This window comes from Falco naumanni, chromosome 10 (assembly GCF_017639655.2).
Source record: "Falco naumanni isolate bFalNau1 chromosome 10, bFalNau1.pat, whole genome shotgun sequence".
Taxonomy (NCBI): domain Eukaryota; kingdom Metazoa; phylum Chordata; class Aves; order Falconiformes; family Falconidae; genus Falco; species Falco naumanni.
Window position 1 is genome coordinate 10,462,995 of NC_054063.1, and position 19,977 is coordinate 10,482,971.

The following is a 19,977-nucleotide window of genomic DNA, read 5'->3' on the forward strand; positions in this document are numbered from 1 at the left end:
TTGAGTCCTGCTTAGACTTTAAATGTATTACAGCTAATGGTTCCTCTCCCAGGTTGATTTCTGCATGTTCTTATTTTGAGGATCTGAAAGTGAGATCCCAATTCTACAAAAAAGTGCATGTGAAAAAGAGTAATTTTATTTATGAGAGCCACTGCTCTCACAAATAAAAAATACTTACACATGAGGCCTAACACAACATACAGAAATTCAGAGATAGACAGTTTACAGAGAAAATGAGGGACAAAAAATACATATTGCAAGATTTTTGTTTCAGTTATAATTGTCTTGTATAGACATTTCCCAGTGTTATAGTTAGGGCCCTGTTTTGATAAGTGCTACCATCTCTGCTCCCAAGCTTTCTGCAGTTGATTATAGGTTATCATCTATTGGAGGAGGGGAAGGTAATTAAATCTTCCCTTCATTTCAGTATTTTGCAAAATTTCATTTTTCTATTTCATACGGTTGTGGGTTTTTTTATTTTATCCTATTGTACTTTAAGATTAAGCTTTGCCTTTAATTTTTTGTCTTTTTTTTTTCCTTTAATTTTTTGATTGCACTTTCTAATCCTAAATTAATATCATGCAGCTTTTGCTATGTAATTAATGTTCATCTGATTTTAGGCCTTCTTCTGAAAATAAATGTGGATTTAAGTTTACATATTTTCATTAGTACAAAGTTGAACAAAATTTAGCCCTAGGCAAAATGGTGCCTTACTCTGGAGACAAGTTCTACTGCATTTAGTCATTTTTGGTTAACAGTGCAAGCAGAACTAGTGATTACTACAACTGCTGTCTATGTAAAAGTAGTAGAACTGGTCTTAAATGATTTTTCAACTTTCTTACTGTTTTGGTTTTTTTTTTTTTATGCTGGAAATTTCTAAGTACTTTAGCTGTTTAAAAGTTAATCAGCAGAAATTAGCAGCAATGGCCACAGGTGGACTGTAAATGCATTTTATCATTTATTATTTGGTTGTGAAGTGTCTAACTCAATAGGACTACAATCTTGCAATCTTGTGTGCAGCCTTTAATCCTTATTGCAGTTTGAATAAATAATAATAAAATGTCCTACTTGATCAATGATATACAGACACATGCTTACTTGGACAGACACAATGCTCTGTTTTTTTCACTATGGCTTTGTTTTAAAGAGTACATCCATGTAAGCTTTGCCCAGATCGATGGACTTCTTCTGCATTGCTGCCTGCAAATGCTCAGGGAGCAACCTCCGACTTCTTATCTCACCCAGGACAATATCATCCTTGTTTCGAGGCCTCTGGGTCCTAGCATCCTCAAGGGCGCTGTGCACATCCTGCAGTTTCATCTGAAGCCAGTCCTGTCTCTCCACCGTGTGTCGATGCTCTCCAAGATTATGCATTAATTGCATCTCACTCACTGATCTTTTCCTGCATGAAAGAAAAGCAAAGAAAGAGACAAATAATGGCCCTTCTTGAATTCTAGATCTTCACTCAGAAACCCAGATTTGGGAACTTTCGTGAGGTATCACAATACAGAGCTGCAGAACATAACTTTATAATTTGTAAGGGATAGAATGACATCCGGAGAAGAGATGGAGGTTGGATGGTGATTTTTATTAATAATGGATATGTTAGTGAGAAGGCATGAAAGATGGGTAGTCCAGTTTTATAACTGTATTGTTTGACTATATATTCATCATTTATTTTGGCTTTTGTAGATGAACTTGGGGCTTATATGATAATAGGAAATTTATTAATAGAACTATAGTATTTATGCAGTGGTAGTTTTCCGTGAACACTAGAGCCAAGGAAGCATGATTTCCTGTGGATTTGTGTCTCAGTGCTGATTGATGTTATCTGAGTTCCAGCTAGATTCTCGCATGGTAAAAAAGATGTTATCCTGTGTAGACCCCCCGCTAAGCGTCTAATAAGAGATGCAGTTTACCCAATGATATTCCTAAGAGAACACTTACCTGATTTTTCATCCTCTACTCAGCTGCCTATTTTCCAAAAATGTGTAAGAACACAGAGTATTTGAGATCTCTACAGCTGTATCTAGAGGACAGAATTTGGCCAGCTTGGCCAAAGTCTTCAAAAGCAGAGTCAGAAAAACTCTTATACACATAACTTAGGTACAGACAAACCAGTCATATTCTCAAGAACAGCTAAAGTCATCCTCCAAACTTTGGAAGTGTATAAAAATGTACTTACATCATCGGTCTTCCATCAGAGTTTGTAAAAAAGCATATGGCATATAAAATGATTGCAGTCCTGGCCAGATTTTTTATAGAGGTCATTTTGTCTATAAAGATAGAAATGAATACCAGCATAAATCTGTATTTCAAGTAATTTCTGTTAATTCCAAAGAAAATTAGTTTAGAAAAAAGTTGAAGACAGACATCAGAAAAGTGATTTTGAAAAATTTTGAGTTTGTGAAATGGGTTAGAGCAAGGAATGCAAATGAAGGATTTAGTTCTAATACTAATTTTATGAGCAACTTAATGTTACTTCACAGGCAAGTCTACAGACTTTTGTCAGCCTTAGTTGCCCTGCATCATCATCACTGTATAGGTGCCCATCTGTTGGATAATTGGGAGAAAAGCACCATGTTCTTCCATCATTATTATTATCGTTATTATTATTGTCATCATCATCTACTTTATATGCTCCAAGTATGTTGAAATACTTTTATATAGCTATGGAAGCTGACAGTTTTGTTCTTTTATCTACTTCTTTTGTATATGAAGAATATATGTAAATGAAGAGGTTGACACTTTCCTTGGCAATTTTGCATAGAGGCATAACTCTACTCAGTTATGTCATTCCCCTTTAATTGCATAAAAGAAATCAGAACTGAGCCCCTCATCTTTTCAGTGATAAACCTGCATTGCCAGTATGAATTCCACTCTGCTTTGTGCATCATCAGCAAAACTGCCACTTTGATATATTTAAAAAATATTTATTATTGATGATACTACAACAGGCAGTAATGACACCGTCCAAATATCAGTTTCCAGCTTGGGTTTTCACTATTGGCAGCCTGAAAAGGCATCTTTTTGTTATAACTGAAGACATTTGATACAGAGTAACTGAAACTTAAGAAATGTAAATATATAAGAAATATAAATATAGAACTCCACCATGTCATTTTTGCAATTATTTTCTGCAGCTTTACTCTAGGTCAGAAAAGCATTTATTACATGGTATCTTACATGATAGTATGAATGTGGTCCTAGCAGTCCATCTAACCCAATATTAAAAATTCAGGACTTAGATTCAAGATATTTCTAACTCACTGTCTCAGATTTTTTCATTTCACAAATTTGATTCAGATAATAAACCAGTTTGATCTCACTAATATTAACTTTTTTTTAAATACTGTCTGAAAAAAAGCTAATATAAAAATTAATAAATAATCAATGGTAGAATTTTCTAAATAAGTCTTCTAGAGCACTTGGAAGTAAAATAGAATATACTTACCAGATCGTGTCTTAAACAGATTTCTGGTTTGGGTATGTCGGCAGATGACTGTCTCTTGATGTCAAGTATATTTAAAGACTACTGAATTGGTTTAGTGGACCCCTTAAATGTAACTTTAAAATAGAGCTTCTAAGTAACTTAGAAGCCCTTTTATTGTCTCAGTTGATGTCACTCTCAACACACACCCTCCTGACCCTCATGTACCCACCCTCGGATGCTTTTGTTAATTTGGCATTTACAGGGAAAAGAAAGGTCTCAGCAAAAAGAAAGTATCTTTGGTATCTGTGAAGAAGTTTGACTTTTAAATTCAGATTCCCTATTACTCATAGATTTGTGCGCAAGATAACATGATCTCTGAAGCTGTTGGAAGGATTTGCAAAGAAAACTTAGTGTTGTTAAATGCAGGCAGGTAAAACTTACATTAGACAGTGAGGTTAGTCATCTACAAATGCAAAATTAAAACAAAATATTGAAAAGTTGACTTCTGTAATACCTGTGGGAAATAAGAATTGTCACTTCAGTTCAGATACTAGGTTTCTTTGTGAAAGAATATACTGGAGAGGAGCAGAAACCAGAAGATGATAGAGGATTGTGGTTTTAATGAGAAACTGATGGTACTGAAAAGTTGTTAAAATACAGTGTTAGACTCTCCCTGTTCCATTATACCTATACCTATTAATATCCCTGAATCTCTCAAATGCACTAGATAAAATGGAGGCATTTGAAGAGGCTGCAATATAAATTAGTACTTTATAAATTTTAGAAAAGAAATATAGAACCCTTTGCCTACATTCTAAGAAGTGAAATGTGTAAATCAGCAATACTTTCCCATATGTATGAAGAAAGATTATTTTTAGCTGCAAGATATTTTTCCTACATTAGTTGCTTTTTCTGAGTTCCAGCATATCTCTCCAGGAAAAAAAAAAGTTTACATCTGCACATTTTAACACACCATTTGGAAGCTATTACTGCTTTTACCATGACTGTTTTTTCAGTTATGCTATATACCTCTTGTATTTCACAAAAAGGTAAAAAAGATATTTTATAATATTGATTTACATAGATGGTATTCTCATGGGGAAAGGAAAGGAAGAACCAGAAAATCCACAAAGCTTTAAAGAGATCTGATGGTTCCCTCAGTAAATAGTAACCTGAAAAATAAAGAAATAGTCCACTTAAACAAGTTCAAGGAAACAAGGTAGAGATGGCATCCAACATTATATTGTCGGTTGTCACTATCTTTCCACCTACACAAAAAATATACAGAAGTTTATGGGGATGATATGTTTTGTTCAGAGATTTCTATTGCAGATGTGACTACTAGGGTTACTAACATGAAGGCTGTAGTGACTAAAAGTGCACAATGGACATGGCATGCCAGGAAAGGATTTGAAAAATTTCTACACAGTTGATAATGAAAGGCTCAGGTTTTTAGATTTTACCATAACAAACTCGCAAAACCTTTAACAAAAAGCCTCAAGACAGTATTTTTACAGAGGCCTGGCATTCATATGGAACCTCTAGCATATAACAGCAAAGACTTAACTAAAGGACAAGCGTTAGAAAATTTAGTGTCCATACACAAAAAAATCATACTTTTATAGAAACTGGCTGCAACTGATAGTGAAAACAGGCAATAAACCATTAGTAACAATTACAAAATGTGTGTCGGCAGACTTCAGTTGCCAATGTTATTCTTTTAGTTACAGCTGTATCCCTTACAACACAAATGTAAATCTGGAAGAGATCCCAGGCTGGAGTTCTGAATAAAAGTGGGACTGAGAAAACACCAGAGTATGATGTTGTAAATGAAAATACTTGATTAACTTTGGACAGCTTATAGTATGTTAGTGCAGATATGCTTAAACAAGATGTAATTTTAGTTGGCTTATTTGCTGCTTACCTAGTCTTTAAAACAACTCTGAAATAGGATGTCTTATTCACTGTCATTTTTATTCAAAGGTACTCGATAGGTTGTACCTAAAATCTCAAACAAAGATGACTAAACTTGATGCTTTAGAAATATTCACATGTGAAAAAATACACAAGACAAATTAGAATTGCACTGTTAGCCTCAGATGACTGAAGATACAAAAATAATAAAAATATGAAATATAAACCCCACTATTTGTGAATAACCAGAGCTTGTGATGGTAATTAATGAAACTTTAAATTGCAGTTCAAAATTGGCATAGCTCTATCTGTTTATGTAGAAAAAATAACTTACTTGATTTGGATTATTGCCCCTGATATCCAGAAGTTAGATTACTTGAAAATACAGCTGCTAATAGCTTATCCCATGTCCTCTACATCTAAACTTGGCGTCTCAAATGTGGGAGTGACAGATAATAGCCTAAGTGAATGTAGTTCTTTTACAAAATACTCTAATTGTGTATATTTTTGTGTGGATACAGCATATCCACTGTGTAATGATGAGCTAGCTGAAAATGGTATTGAGCTCTTTTAATGTTTCAGGAAGATGGAGGTTCACATTCAGATTCAAATTTTTCTTTCTTAAGCATCTCTTTAAAAAATTCAGATCTCTTTTGGGCACTAATTAACAGAAAAGTCCAACCCAGGAAATCAGGGCTAACACCTGCAGAAATTCTGTTTAGTAGGAGGCTTAAGATTACCCAAATTTACAGACAATACGGTAAAAAAGAGGTAGATAAACTCTTATGACAGAAAGAAAAACAAATACTGTCTCCTCAATGAAAAGGCATTTCATGATCTTTTGCAGGTATAAGGCTAAGTGTATAAATACAATGGTAAAATATGGGTGAAAATGCCCCAAGTTTCTTAGGAAATTACCTTCTACTAGTGAGGATACATGTCAACTGCCTACAAATGAGGACTGACCTACAGGAGAAATTTTTTGCTTCTTTTGGGATAAGAGGAGGGAAAACACAGTGGAATCTGAATCTCCTTTGTATTCTGAAAACAGCAGACTATGAATGAGCCAATGCATGAGACAGTGGGCACAGCTGAATAGAGCAGTCAAGAAACTATAAAGCATTAAATGTTTCGGGTGTCTGCCAGACAAAGGCAACCGATTCAGAAATTGATTGCAAACTATTGGTGCATATGTTGCACTATCAATACTGAAATTTCTTTTCCTTTGGAAGAGGAAGAAGTGAGAGCGGGTAACTTCTCAGGCTTAGGCTGAAATACAATAATGCTTAGAACATTGTAGTTCAAATTTGTGATTATTTATTCATGTACGGCAGCAAACTGTCTCAGACTAGATCTAAGTGTGAACTGAGTGTTCTCTTCTATCATCATCTAAACCCATAGAATGTTATACTGGAAATGAGAAAATAGGGCTATATACTCCAGAGTTTATTACAGTAATGGCTTCTTTGTGCCATGAGGCTTTACAGTCATCAAACAAGGGCATGGCATTACTGAAAATGAGGGAGAGGACTGAAGAACTGAAGATGTTGGAATGACAGTATGGGAGGGAAGAGCTGACCACAGCCTTTTCCTCTGACAAGACTTCTTCTTGATCAGTCATATAACTACCTTTCCCTGACCTTCCCTTATAGATTGTACAGATACTTGAAAACAACTGTGCATGAAAAAATCTCTGTGTTGCTTTGTTTGCAGGTGGTGTGCGACTTAACGTTGAATTTGTGCCATTGGATGTAATCAGACTCCAGGGTTGAAAACAAGCAGAAAGCAATTAGACAGACTTTACAGCTAGGTAGGAGAACAACTGTCATATTCTAAAACTTCTGAATTCTGTATAATCTACTTCATATATTCTATTCATTTTGTCAGGGAAAAATACTATATGCATCTTGAAATTAAACACATCCTGAGGTACATTACTGAATATGGCTAAAGGACAAAGTGTTCTAGAATTATACTCTTAAGTGACTAAAGCATATTTTCACAAATGGAACCTGGTGTATTAATATTCCTACAGAATTCTTCATCCTCTAGATTTAAGGCTTAAATACTGCAGTCAGGTTATTCCTGTGCTATGTACAAAAGCAGGTTTTGTCAACTTTGTGTGTCCCAGTGGGTAGTTCCAGATAAAATGCTTTTTAACTGCCACTATGGCTAAGAGAATAGAGCAAGGAAACAAAGTAATTGGTGACACACTGGATGATTGGTGAGGCAACCTTTCTAAATGTGTCGAAGGAATGCTTCTGTCTTGACACAATGAAAAGCCAAAGTGACAGTCACTAAACTCTTCAGAACTTCATTTGATTGACAAGATTTGTGGCTTTTCAAATACCACAGCAGTGTGTTTGGTAATTTATGTAAGCAATGTTGGGCATCTTCAGGTGGGTTTTGGGTTCTTGCAGCTAGATGAAACTTCAACTGCATGCCAGTTTCCAATTAGAGAAAAAACAGCACAGAGACTTATGTGAAAATCAAAAGATGGCCTGTCACAGTTTTAATTTGTGTCCAATCTGCTTCACACAATGTGTTTTTAGCAGCTACTGGCAAATATGAATTTAGAAATAATTGCTTGCCAGTATATTTTTTCTCCAGTTGCACAAAATCTTTCATCTGAAAACCACAGTGTTCCTGAATCTCCCTGATTTCTTTCTGAGGAAAGCATATACTGATGGTATTTGTTTCTAGGTTATGGACATTCAGGCAAAGACAAATTAAATACAAGCACAACTGAGAAAAAGATAAGAGAGAAAACAGAAGCTGGTAGATTCCAGCCACAGTCACCAGACTTTAAGTACCTGTGCTTACCTAGGGAGATAAATGGCCACTGTAATGTTGATAGTGATCCAGATAATTTGTAGAGTTTTCACTGATTAAGTGAAACATACACAGTGTCTGAATGGACACCCCATTTTGATCTCAATGCACTTTAGCCATGGTGTCTAATAGAGCTATCCAATTTATCATGGATAAATTTCTCTATTGACCTATCATGGACACGCCAGGCTTTGATGATATGATCATGGATGTATGAGTGTTTGCTCTCAGCATGCCACCCTATACCATGGCTGCATAGCATTTCACATAGCATTACATGGCTGTTTCGAAGCCTAAATGGAGACCCCTGCTTACCTCATCTCTCTCTCATGAGAAGAAGCTGAAGCTTGATGAGGCAGCCCAGAGCAGCCTGGAGGAATGTTAAAATGTGTGTTAAGGAAAGTTATGAAGATGAGGTACCTCTTAGTCTCTACAGAGACATAGTTCAGTGGTCAGTAACGAAAATGTTATTGTGCATCATGAACAATAAGAATCTGTGGTTTTGAAACATACATATTGGCACATTTTTAAAGTACTGTTAGTGAATTGTAAACTAAATATGCAAGTATTTATAGAATCATGTGTGCAAGTATAGGTTTTGCTCTGGATTTAAATGCTCTGATGAATTATTTTACAGTCAGTAGTTACTTAGTGGGATATCAGCCTTCGTGACACTGAAATGCTGCACTGTCAATGCTTTGCTGAATTCCTTGCTATAATGAATGATACAGTACTTTATAACATTTTCCAGTAGGTAGGAAGCTGGCACAGTACTCAAAACTGCTCTTGGATCATCAGATTTTTGGGATCAATACCATATATGCACACATATATAGGCCAGAGTGTTTATTGAGCTATTACTAGCTCTAAATACTTTGTGTGGACTTGAGTTCCCTTTTAATGACATGCAATGTGGCTGGAGCTCTGATGAGGGGCTCATGCTGATTTTTCTCATCCTTGAAACCGACATGGCATCCCTGACAAGCCACACAAGGATACCAATTTTGAGAGTATAAGTTATCTCAGAGGGAAATACATGTAACATTAAAACAGGGGTGAGCCTACAATCCATGCCTACGCCTTTTCCAGTCTGAAGCACCTCACTCAAGACTTCAGGATTCAGGAACCCTCTCTTCAGCATATTTCTGCTCACACAGGCACATACATGCACATTGTGAAAAATCATAATTTTAAAAGCAATTAAGGCATCTACTAAAAATGGTTTGAGTAATCAAGACTTCAGGATTCAGGAACCCTCTCTTCAGCATATTTCTGCTCACACAGGCACATACATGCACATTGTGAAAAATCTTAATTTTAAAAGCAATTAAGGCATCTACTAAAAAAGGTTTGAGTAATTAAATATTAGTGTCCACTTGATCCTGAAATTGGGAGGTAGGGAGCAGAAGATATCTACAGGTATCAGGTTTGACCTAACAAACCTGTTTTAAGAATGAATGTGCTAGCTCTGCATAAAATAACCTTGAAAACTCAGGATGATACAGGATGGAACAACGAAGGTCTGCATTTTTATGCAGGTAGCCACATATTTTTCTATCCTTTGTACTGAAAAGACATTTCAAGTTCATATTCCCATATTTTTTGCAGTCACTGCAGATGAGCAGATAGCATCCAAGTAAGTAATCTGGAGCTTGATGAAATCTCATGGAATGACGAGTACAATTTACAAATGAATAATGACATTTCAGACCTTTCCTTTAATCCAGTGCATGTCCTGAAAAAAATCTTAGCACATAGTCAGCTGAAAAACTTGAAAACAGAGAGAACTGGCAAAGTTCATTGGTTTGTTTGGGTTTTGAAAGAAAATACTGTGCTAGGTGCTATGCAAACATGCAAGAAGATGAAGACCCTTTAATAATGCTGCTACTAAGGATGAAAAATGTGTTTTATTTTATACAAAGTTTTTATTATAACAAATAAAATGTTTTAAGTTATGGATTAAAGATCTTGTCCCAGAAATAAAGTCCTTTAAATGAAAACTTCTAGGAACAAGACATTGAATATTAACTCAGTAGTTAAATATTTCAACCTGAAGTATCATCAATATATTATCTTAATACACTTGTACATATATTTATACTGTTTCTGAAGTGATAATACTTTTCCTGTATTTTCCCTGCTTTGTTTACTCAATCCTTTTCTCTAAATTATTAGCCAGATTATTAATAGTTGTCATAATCAAGTTCTTGAATTAATAATTTTCATTTACAGAAGTCAAGACATTTTAAATACATGCATTTTATTTGCATTATATGTATATTTTTTAATCCTTCTATATTGATCAGTAATTTTCTCAAAACTAATTTTTCTTTTTAGACCTCCCTGAAATGTCAGTACTAACATGAAATTCTTATAGGAATTCTCATAATCTACTTCATCAAGAAGTCTAACACCTTATATGCATTTTGAGCATCAGTCACTTCCTGTTCTGCTTTTTACTTCAGTCTTTTCTCGGTTAGATTTGACAATGTGGTCTATGAGAAAATACACTTTACGGTAAGATGCATGGGTCTCAGGGCTTAACAGTTATTTGCTTTTTGTTTCTTTGTTTCTCTACATTTCAGTCCCGCTGTTGAGCCAGTGAGATTCAAAAGAAGAAACAATTGGAGTTTGGCTTTATAGAACATCACTCTGGCCTTTTTGACTACAATCTTCAATAGAGGAGAGCATCATTATTAACTGTAGTGGTAGTTTCAGTGAATTACATAGTCTATACTAGTCACTGTGTCTCTTTAGATCTTCCTGACATGCATATTTCTCCTCTCTCACAAAGCTATGCAGAGTATCTCAATTTAAATTTTCTCTTGTTAAATTTCAGTTCTCTGCTTAGACTCTGCTGAGATCTATTCCTAGGCTGTCTCTTCTTCCATATGAAATTCAGACTATCTTATTTTTCTGGGCTTTTTGTAAAAGGCCTATGTTCCCACTTCTGTGCGCTGCACACTCATTTTAATCTATGCAGTTTGGGCTAGGATGCAAACAAATAAAAATTTGCTTAGCTTGCACTGTGCACAAATGGCAATATAGGATGCTGAGTAGTAAAGGACATAACCCTGTATTTCTGCCCTCATTTTTTGCTATCCTTTGTTTTAAATTGTGCTCTCCCTATCTCACAGAATAGGTTAGTGAAGGTAAGAATTAACCAATGCTGCCTAAGCAAGTCACTTCATTTTCCATGCTTCATAATCCTTAAAATGGTCATCCCTATAGAATCCTGTCCCTAACTTGATTTTTTTCTGTGATAATGCCTGTTAGGAACAAGCTTTTCTCCATTAGCCAGGTAAATTTCCTCTTCTTGTCTCTCTTGCCCTCTTCTTACTGTCCACTACCAAAACAGCTGTTTTTCAATATGTAAGAAAAAATAACAATAACTGTATATAGACAAATATTTATATATAAAAAAGCAGAATCTGTAAGAAGCAACCCAAACTTACACTATTCTGCTACAAACTGTTTCTTCCCTTCCTGTAAGTTGTACAGTTCTGCATAACCTCAAGATTGTACACTCCTGAGTATGAATTCCATTGTTCCATTAACTCTTCTGTAGTCATCATCCTGTAGCAGTAATAAAGGGCTTTGTAGTTTTACAGTGATCCTACAATGCATCTTAGAATCATGTAAAGGAAGGATTCTGAGTCATCATTCCTTGGAGCCTTGTGAAATGAAACATCAGAATAATTTAGGCAATTACTGCATGAATTTTCCCAAGATTAGTGCCCCTTCTCCTCTCTCATGCACTGTGAAACTCCTTTAAAAGGAGTCTGCATCTCTCTGTAGTACAAATGGCCTGAAAAGCAAAGGCATTGTCAAAAGCTAATAGGAAATAGGGCGTACTAATGTGCAAACAGATGCTGAGGCAACAATAGCATCCTAGACCCCCAAATCACTTTTATTCTGAGAGGCCTATAAACATTTGTGAGAGTATAAATTTATGAAGGTGCACAGAGGAGATGGCTTGAACTAACCGTTTGTTTTTGTTCCATGCTAGCATCTGTGCTGTAACTATAAGAACAGACTCTATAAATAGCCCAACCCAGTTACCTTTTTCAGAACTTCAGGAATGGCTAATCCCCAAAATAGATGAATTACATAACTCTGTTCTCTAAACATACTCGTTCACTCTTCAAATTGGGTTCTTTGCGCACCAGTGTAAAATTAGAGCATCCCTCTAGCTTACAGTCAATACTCACAGTTGTTCCGTTGACATAGTTGTATTAACTCAAAGGAGCAATGTTAATTTTCAGCATCTGAGGATTTGGACTTTGGCTGCAGATAAAGTGCATTTAAAAAGAAGAGCAGATTTGAAATATCAGACTGTAACACTGATTCTAAAGTTAAATTAGGTAGGCTCAAAAGGGCATATTTTTGACGCACAAGGCTGAATGCACATGGCTGAGTTATATGAGGGGGAGCAAATATTCAAAATGAATCATGCACATTTGCAAGACTGTCCTTGAACTTAAGGTTACAACAGAAGCTGGAGAATTGTTTTTTCCTCTGGAAAATGGTAGTATTTAAGAAGCACTGTATACTAAAGGAAAGGTCTCAGTCTGGAGTTCTGAAACCTATCCTTAAAGGAGCAACTGTACACAAATCTGGACCCAGTGTATTGTAAATGGAAATGCCATTCTTGGATCAAATGCTAAGTCTCTGACACTCTAAGGCTGTATTGAAGTATGAAGCTGTGTATTGGAAGTATCTGGAAACAGAATACCACAGGAGTCCTTAATGCATACAATTTTATGTTCTGTTACTGCCTTCTCAAGCTGAGCAATCATGTATGTCACTGCTACAGCGGCCTAGCAGCCTAATAATGTAAACAGAAGACATTGCATTCGTATGGGCAGTTCTGAAGTCACACATGCTTAAATATGACCTCATCACATTAAGGATATACTTAGAGGAATAATATCCTTTCAGGAAAGAGTGCTCTAGACCTGTACTATCACTAAGGCCTGAACAGGTCTCTTGTTCATGGTAATTCTCATACAATCTTTGAGGGAAGAGTTACTTTGTGCATTTTACAGATGAGCAAACAGAAATAGGAAAAACTATGTCCACAAATCTCAAAGCTGAAATCTACTTAGAATGATCGGAAGTATAATCTGTACCACTGAGTTTAAGTGGAGATACTTTCCCATAAAAGTGGTCCACACTGCGTAACATGGCTGCAGAGACCAAAAGCTGAACTTGCTTGGTATGTGAAGTCCTTCATTCCAGTCAGCAGTGCAGACCACAGAGCTATGAGTCTATTACTGCTCAATTATGTAATGTTTACAAGCTCTTTGCCACAAGTGATCTAACACCTGCAAGAGGGACATATTTCCCACTCTGCTAGGGCTGCAATCTGATCTTGTCTTCCCTGTATTGATCTTCACAGAGGAATTATACAAAATCTGCAGACTGTTTTTTTGAAGCTTCTTGGATGTTACCAGATTTTCACTCTATGTGTGTCTTATGTTTTGTGCTCTAGAGACATACTTTCTTTCCACCAGCCTTCACTATTTTATTCATCTCTGTTGTGGTTCTCTACTGGGTTTTTATTCCTAATTTATAATCAGTCATATGGCACACTATGTACCATATTTCTGAAGAAATATGAATACATATTGTTCTGCTTAATTTATAGCTCTGCTCTTTTGAAGCATGAAGTAAAAGCTCTTTGCAAAAATATGAACACCGAATGGAATTATTGTCATTTTTTGGATTTCTGGGGAGCCTCGTACTGACAGCTGTTATTGCTGATGCCAATCCCACTTCCATGTAATAAAACACTTCTCTGTGTTACCTCACTGCACAAGTATGATAAATACTTCGTTACAGGCATTTACTTCCATCCTAGTCCTTCCGTGATGGTGAAACACAGGTGTTAACAAGTCATTCAGCTTCTGTGGCTGCATTGTAAATAGCATTAGAGTACCCAGGTGATGATATCACATCAATATTTTGCATTTCCAAAGAAATATCTTGCATCTTTATTTTTTTAGTACAGACCATGAAACAATACAAAGGGCTTTTCAAATTTCTCAATACTCAGAAAAGACTACTGTCCATGTAACATTTTTAAAAGAAGAGGTTTTAAACTATCTCCTGTTTCACAGAATCATTTAGATGCTCAGCAATCCTGCAGTTCAACTGGCTGCTCAAAGCAGGGTCAACAATGAATTCAGACCAAGATCCTCAGGGCTTTATCCAGTTGGATCTTGAAAATCTGCAAAGACAAAGATCTCAGAAGCTCTCTGGGAAACCTGTTTCAGTGTTTAATTGCCTTTAAGGGGAACCTTTTTTTCCTTAGTCAGAATCTCATATATTTCAATTTGTGGCTATTGTCTCTCATTCTCTCACAATGCACCTTGGTAAAAAGCCTGGCTCTGTGTATTCTTGGCAACCTCCTCTCAGTACAGAAAGGCTGTTACTAGGCCCTCCTAAGCCTTTTCCAGGCTGAATAAGCTTTTCTAATCTCCTTTTCATAGGGCACGTGATTCAAGCCCCCCACCATTGTGGTGGTCCTCTGCTGGATTTGCTCAGTTTGATCATCTTTTCTCTAGTGGGGGTCCCAAAACTGAACACAGTATTCCAGGTGCAGCCTAGTGTGCTGAGTAACAGGGGATGGTCCCTTCTCCCAGTCTGCTGGCTGTGCTGCTGTTGATAGAGCCCAGCATGCTCTTAGCCTTCATTGCTGCCAGGGCATACTTCTGAATCATGTTTAGCTTACTGTCCACCAGGACCCAGAGGTCCTTTTTGGCAGTGTTTGCTGTAGCCAGTCAGTCCTCAGCCTTTACTATTGCAAGGTATTAGCCCATCTCAGGTGCAGGACTTCGCATTTGTCTCTACTGAATTTGATGGGGTTCCTTTAAGCCCATTCCTCTAATCTAATGCTATGTCCTTCTGAATGGCAAGCCTGTCTTTGAGCTGTCAGCTGCACACACACACACCACCCCCCGAGGCTGGTGCCACTCACAGGTTTGCAGAAGACACATTCTGTTCTCATCCTCTGGGTCACTGATAAAGTTACGAAAAAAGATCGGTCCCAGAGTAGACCCTTGAGGAACTCCACTTGTAATTGGCCCCTGGGTGAAGTACAAACCATTAACCACTGTTTTTTAGGCTTGCTGGTCCAGGCAGGTTTTCACCCATCTAGTAGTCCATCTGTCTAGACTGAATCCCATCTTGGTACAAGAATACAGTGGAAGATTGTGTCAAAAGCTTTGCTAAACTCAAAGCAGACAATATCCGCTGTTCTCATCTCACAGTCATTTCAGGCCAGTCAATGCCATGATGGGTATTCCCTGTCACTTTTCTCCTTATGTGCCCAGAAATGGCTCCCAAGTCTCATGCTGTGATTGTACAGGAACAAAAGTGAGGCTGATTGACCTGTAATTCCCAGGATCATGCTTATTAAAGGAAAGGAAAAATATGCAAGACATGCAGACAAGTTAGATCATGGTTTCCACCACATCTCTGCAGCAATTTTTTTTTTAAAAAAAAGGATTCCAGGCTGAGGTAGTTACATTGAAGTTTTGTATGCAAAATAAAAAGCAAGAGGGGAAAAAGGATGTTTCATTTAAAGATACATATGAAGAGATGTTGACTGAAAATAAAGAAGATTTAGCTGTACAAAGGAAGCTGAACTAGGCATCTCAAATGCCATTAATATGCAAGGAAAGTGGTATTGTAATTACAGAAATAAGTTATGTAAGGTACTTAAAGGATCTTCAGTATTTAGTTTTGTTTACACTAAGCAAAGCATTCAGCAGAAATAGCCTCTGTTCTGGAGGACAGTGAACCAGTTGTATCGGTCTTTGGAAAAGGCTCTTGGGGGTCATATGGTGTCTTATATGATAGTAAGCTTTATTTAGGTACATGGGTTGCCCTAAGAATTAAAATGGAATAACAAAAACCGGAAAGATTAACCAAAATAAATAAAGAAGATCCAGCTTCACTTCTCTCTCAAAATTATTTGAATATGCTAATAAAGTAGATAAAGAGGACAAACAGGAGTATGACCTGATTTAGTAATCTTTGTATTCCTAAGAATATCTCATGTCAAGAGATATCATCCACTGGAGCATGAGTTTCCCACAAGGATTTTGTCCCCTCACTTTCTGTTTTCATCAGAAAAAGAAGCCAGTTACTGGAAAACTGTTTATCTGAAAAGAAAGAAAACTTGTGCATTTAATTTTTTTTTTTTAAATCAATGTGTTTTACCTCATTTTTATATTTTTATCATGCAATATTTTGGCTACAAGTTGGCTTTGCCAAGTTTCACAGAAAATTTTTGCCTCTCAAGGGGTTCCAGCAAGCACTGCAAAACATTCAAATACAAAAGCTTTTGAAAATCTGGTGCATTTGCAGCATCTCAACAATAAGTGTTCCATTATAATTAAAACTATACTATTAGTCATGTATTTGTAATGAGGGGTGGATCTGCTGAGATGGTTGTATCACAAAGGTCATTCTTTGCATAGCATGCATTTTACTTGGCTCATGTTATGATTACATCTGTACAGCTAATTGATTTCTTCAGGTATCTTTCTTAGAACCAGAAAAACAAATCAAAACTACAAAATATTATCTGGGAGGAGGTGTAATTTGAACTTATCATACTGTCTAAATCACACATGCAGCAAGGCGAAGCAGCACTTTATAATGCTTTTCTGTTCATTTACTGTATATTATACAGATTATTTATACATGTATTCAATATTTTTGTTTTCTGACCCAAGAGCTCTGACAGCACCTTCAAGGGTTCAATGGCAGTGACTTCCTTCGGTGTAAATTAGAGGGATCAGATTTTCTTAAGTGTCTTGAAACCAGACTGCCAGGATTTTGGGGGTTTTTATTTGTAGTTTCACAAGCATTGAACCTCATGTAAGTTTCCTCAGAGAGCACTGCTCTTACAAGCCTAAGGTTCTCACTAGGGAATCTCCCTCCCTTCACTTGTGCCAGTGATCCCAAAAGGAGAATTTGGCCTATAGATCAAATTCCCTAGCTCCCAGCTTTCTGTTCTGAGAGGCAACTAGGCATTCATTAGCAAAACCAGTTCTTTTACCATTGTAAAGGTAAGGATGCACAACAGGAAGCCTACCCTCAGTGAAGTCAATTTTGTATTAAATTTTGATATATGATGTCAGTTTAGTGATGTCATCAATGGACTTAAGTTTTATTCAAAACCATGAAAGTTTAAATTAAAAAAAGGTCTGTAAATTGTGCCCCTGCAGAGCTGGTGAAATTTTAGGGAGGCCATAGGTTTCTAAGTGACTCCTTCCAACGCCTAGAATAGGGATAAGTTCTGGAACTTAGGGTTTGACTGATGTTTGACCTGGGGACCTTCTCTTCTACAGCTGTTTCCTTTGATGACATCCACAATAAAAGATTCAAGTGTCCCATGTACCACCAGACAGGATAGGGGTTTACTTGCTGGGGAAATGATTTAAAATGGTAAGAAGCCTGGGGGTAAATTGCTTATAAACTTTACATGGATATTCTTCAATTCTTGCATATTAGAAAGCTGAGCAAGGTCACTTTGTTTGTATATCAGGGCCTAATTATGCTATCAAACATGTTTTTTCCAGATTTTAGTGCTAGAGGATCGTGATAGGTTGGAAAATACCTATAAAAAGAAAACATTTCCCTCTGTATTTTATTTTAAAGACGTTTCTCTATTACACACACTGAAGTTGCAGAACAAACACCTACTGAAGGACAGCTAAAAAAGCATCTGGGTGAAGGCATCTGAGTATGCCGTTAGCAATGCAGCCCTCTCGTGGAGGGAAGGGAAAGGGTTTCTTTAACATGAGTGTATGGCCATCTGATTATCAGCAACACTGTGAATAGGTTTGCTCTGGCTAGTGAAACCAAAAATATGGGATGCCTCACTCTTATTAGTGAGAAGCAAATCTCTCACATGTGCAAGAAGAAAACAGCTGAAAGGCCTACTCCTAAGAAAAAATATCTGAACAATTTGCCATGCAAATAATACAGAATATGACAGAATCTTTCCACAGTCACTCCTGTGTTAACAAGGAGAAGCTGGGCCAAGATAACCCTGCAGTAATTCTGATGAAGTCAATGAACTGTGGATGCATAAAAGCTGAATCCGGACTGTGTTGTAGCTAATTTTTGTGTTCAGTTTAAGTGTTGACAGGTGAACTCTTACAGATTTAGAAAGAATGCTTTAGGAAGTTACTGCCTTACCTGTTGACTCCCCCTCCCAGCTAGGTTTCATTGCCACAAATATTGAGCTGCATGAATTAGGCATCTGATCATTTCTAATCAGCTGCATGGACTGTCAGATTTCTACCCAGAATAAACCAACAGGAACTAGGCCTATATGAACAAAATTTGTAGATACTTGAGATAAATCAGGTATAAGTAACAAGTACCTGTAGTAATAGTGATTCACACAATAGCCCTTATATCAGTACTCTGCTGCAGCAATACAATCGTAACCTCCAGAATCATGTATCTCCAAGATCTGTTAATTACAAAAAGCCACCGTGTTAAACTGTTAGTTATTCATAACCATCACATGATTTTCATGGAATTAGAACTTGAAATACTTAAAAACCATGTAATTAAGAAGCTTTTGAAAATGTTTATCTTTCACTTTTTTAGGACTTGGGCTATATCATGTGATCCAACATATAATAATTGAGAACCACTGATCTATGTTAAAATAACTTTCCCACTATCCACTTAGTTCCTCCAGTACAAAAAAAAAAAATACCCCCAAACCCAAAAAATACAGAAACAAAATACCTTGACAGTTTCTTATTTTCCAATGAGAATAAAATTATACTTTTATATCTTTCATGTTGTTTTCCCTGGGGACATTTACATATATCCTGTAGGATGTAATTTTATCCTCAGAATATCCTCAGTTTCAGTTATCTTCTGGTATCTGTATATAGATATATACAGTATAGTCCTCTATCTATCTATCTATCTATCTATCTATCTATCTATCTATCTATCTATCTATCTATCTAAGTATAGACCTGAAATTATCCTTCAAATAGATTTCAACTGCAATTCCAGGAAAATCTTAACTCTCCTTCAACATTTAAAGCTGACTTTGCCTTCTGCTAGACTTACAAGGAGTGGACACAACTGTATTTTGTGACATTTTGTCAAGTGACATTTGTTCCTAGCACAGGAATCTAAATCCAATCAAGCTCCAGAGAACAGATGCTACACATTCAACCCTCTGCAGGTGCTTTGTGCAGACCGCATGATTTCCAGACATAAACCTAAAAGAAAAAAACAATTCCTTACCTCTTAGATTTTATTCTCCTCAGCAAACACTAAGGAAGGCTAAAAATACAAAGTAAACCCCAGTATTTTCATAATAAAATTTAGACCTTACCTATCCTAGGAAACTTCATGATGACAGAAAAGGAGGTAGTGACATCCCAGAGAAAGAAAGTAAGAGGGTGAATAATTTAAATAATTTTTTCACTAAAAGGTCATTAATATAATATTTTATTTCTTTTTTCAGCTCCTGGTTAACCACTGCAACCAGTGAGTCAATTGGAGAAGGAAACAGTTGTTTGAGATTTGTCATCTCACTGCCCACATCTATGGTGCATGATCAAGCAAAGGGGACACGTCTTTTTCCAGGAAGAGACTGAGCAAAACCTGACAAGGTAGGTAAAATTAAGTGAGGGGAGAGGGAGGAACGTGGGAGGAGAAAGAACCTCTTTCACTTAGAAAAAAACAAAACCCTTTTGTTTTTCCTTTAGCCAATGTAAATAAACAGAAAAGAATAATTAAGA

The 19,977-nt window shown here is 36.5% G+C and overlaps 1 protein-coding gene across 1 annotated transcript; it reads right to left on the reverse strand.

Moving 5' to 3' along the window:
* Window positions 1–1,128: 1,128 nt before the first annotated feature.
* On the reverse strand, window positions 1,129–2,271 carry PTH (parathyroid hormone). Its single transcript, XM_040607909.1, has 2 exons — window positions 2,186–2,271; window positions 1,129–1,402 (listed from the first exon to the last, which is right to left on the reverse strand). Exons 1-2 carry the CDS (start codon window positions 2,269–2,271, stop codon window positions 1,129–1,131), a joined length of 360 nt encoding a protein of 119 aa, XP_040463843.1.
* Window positions 2,272–19,977: the final 17,706 nt, after the last annotated feature.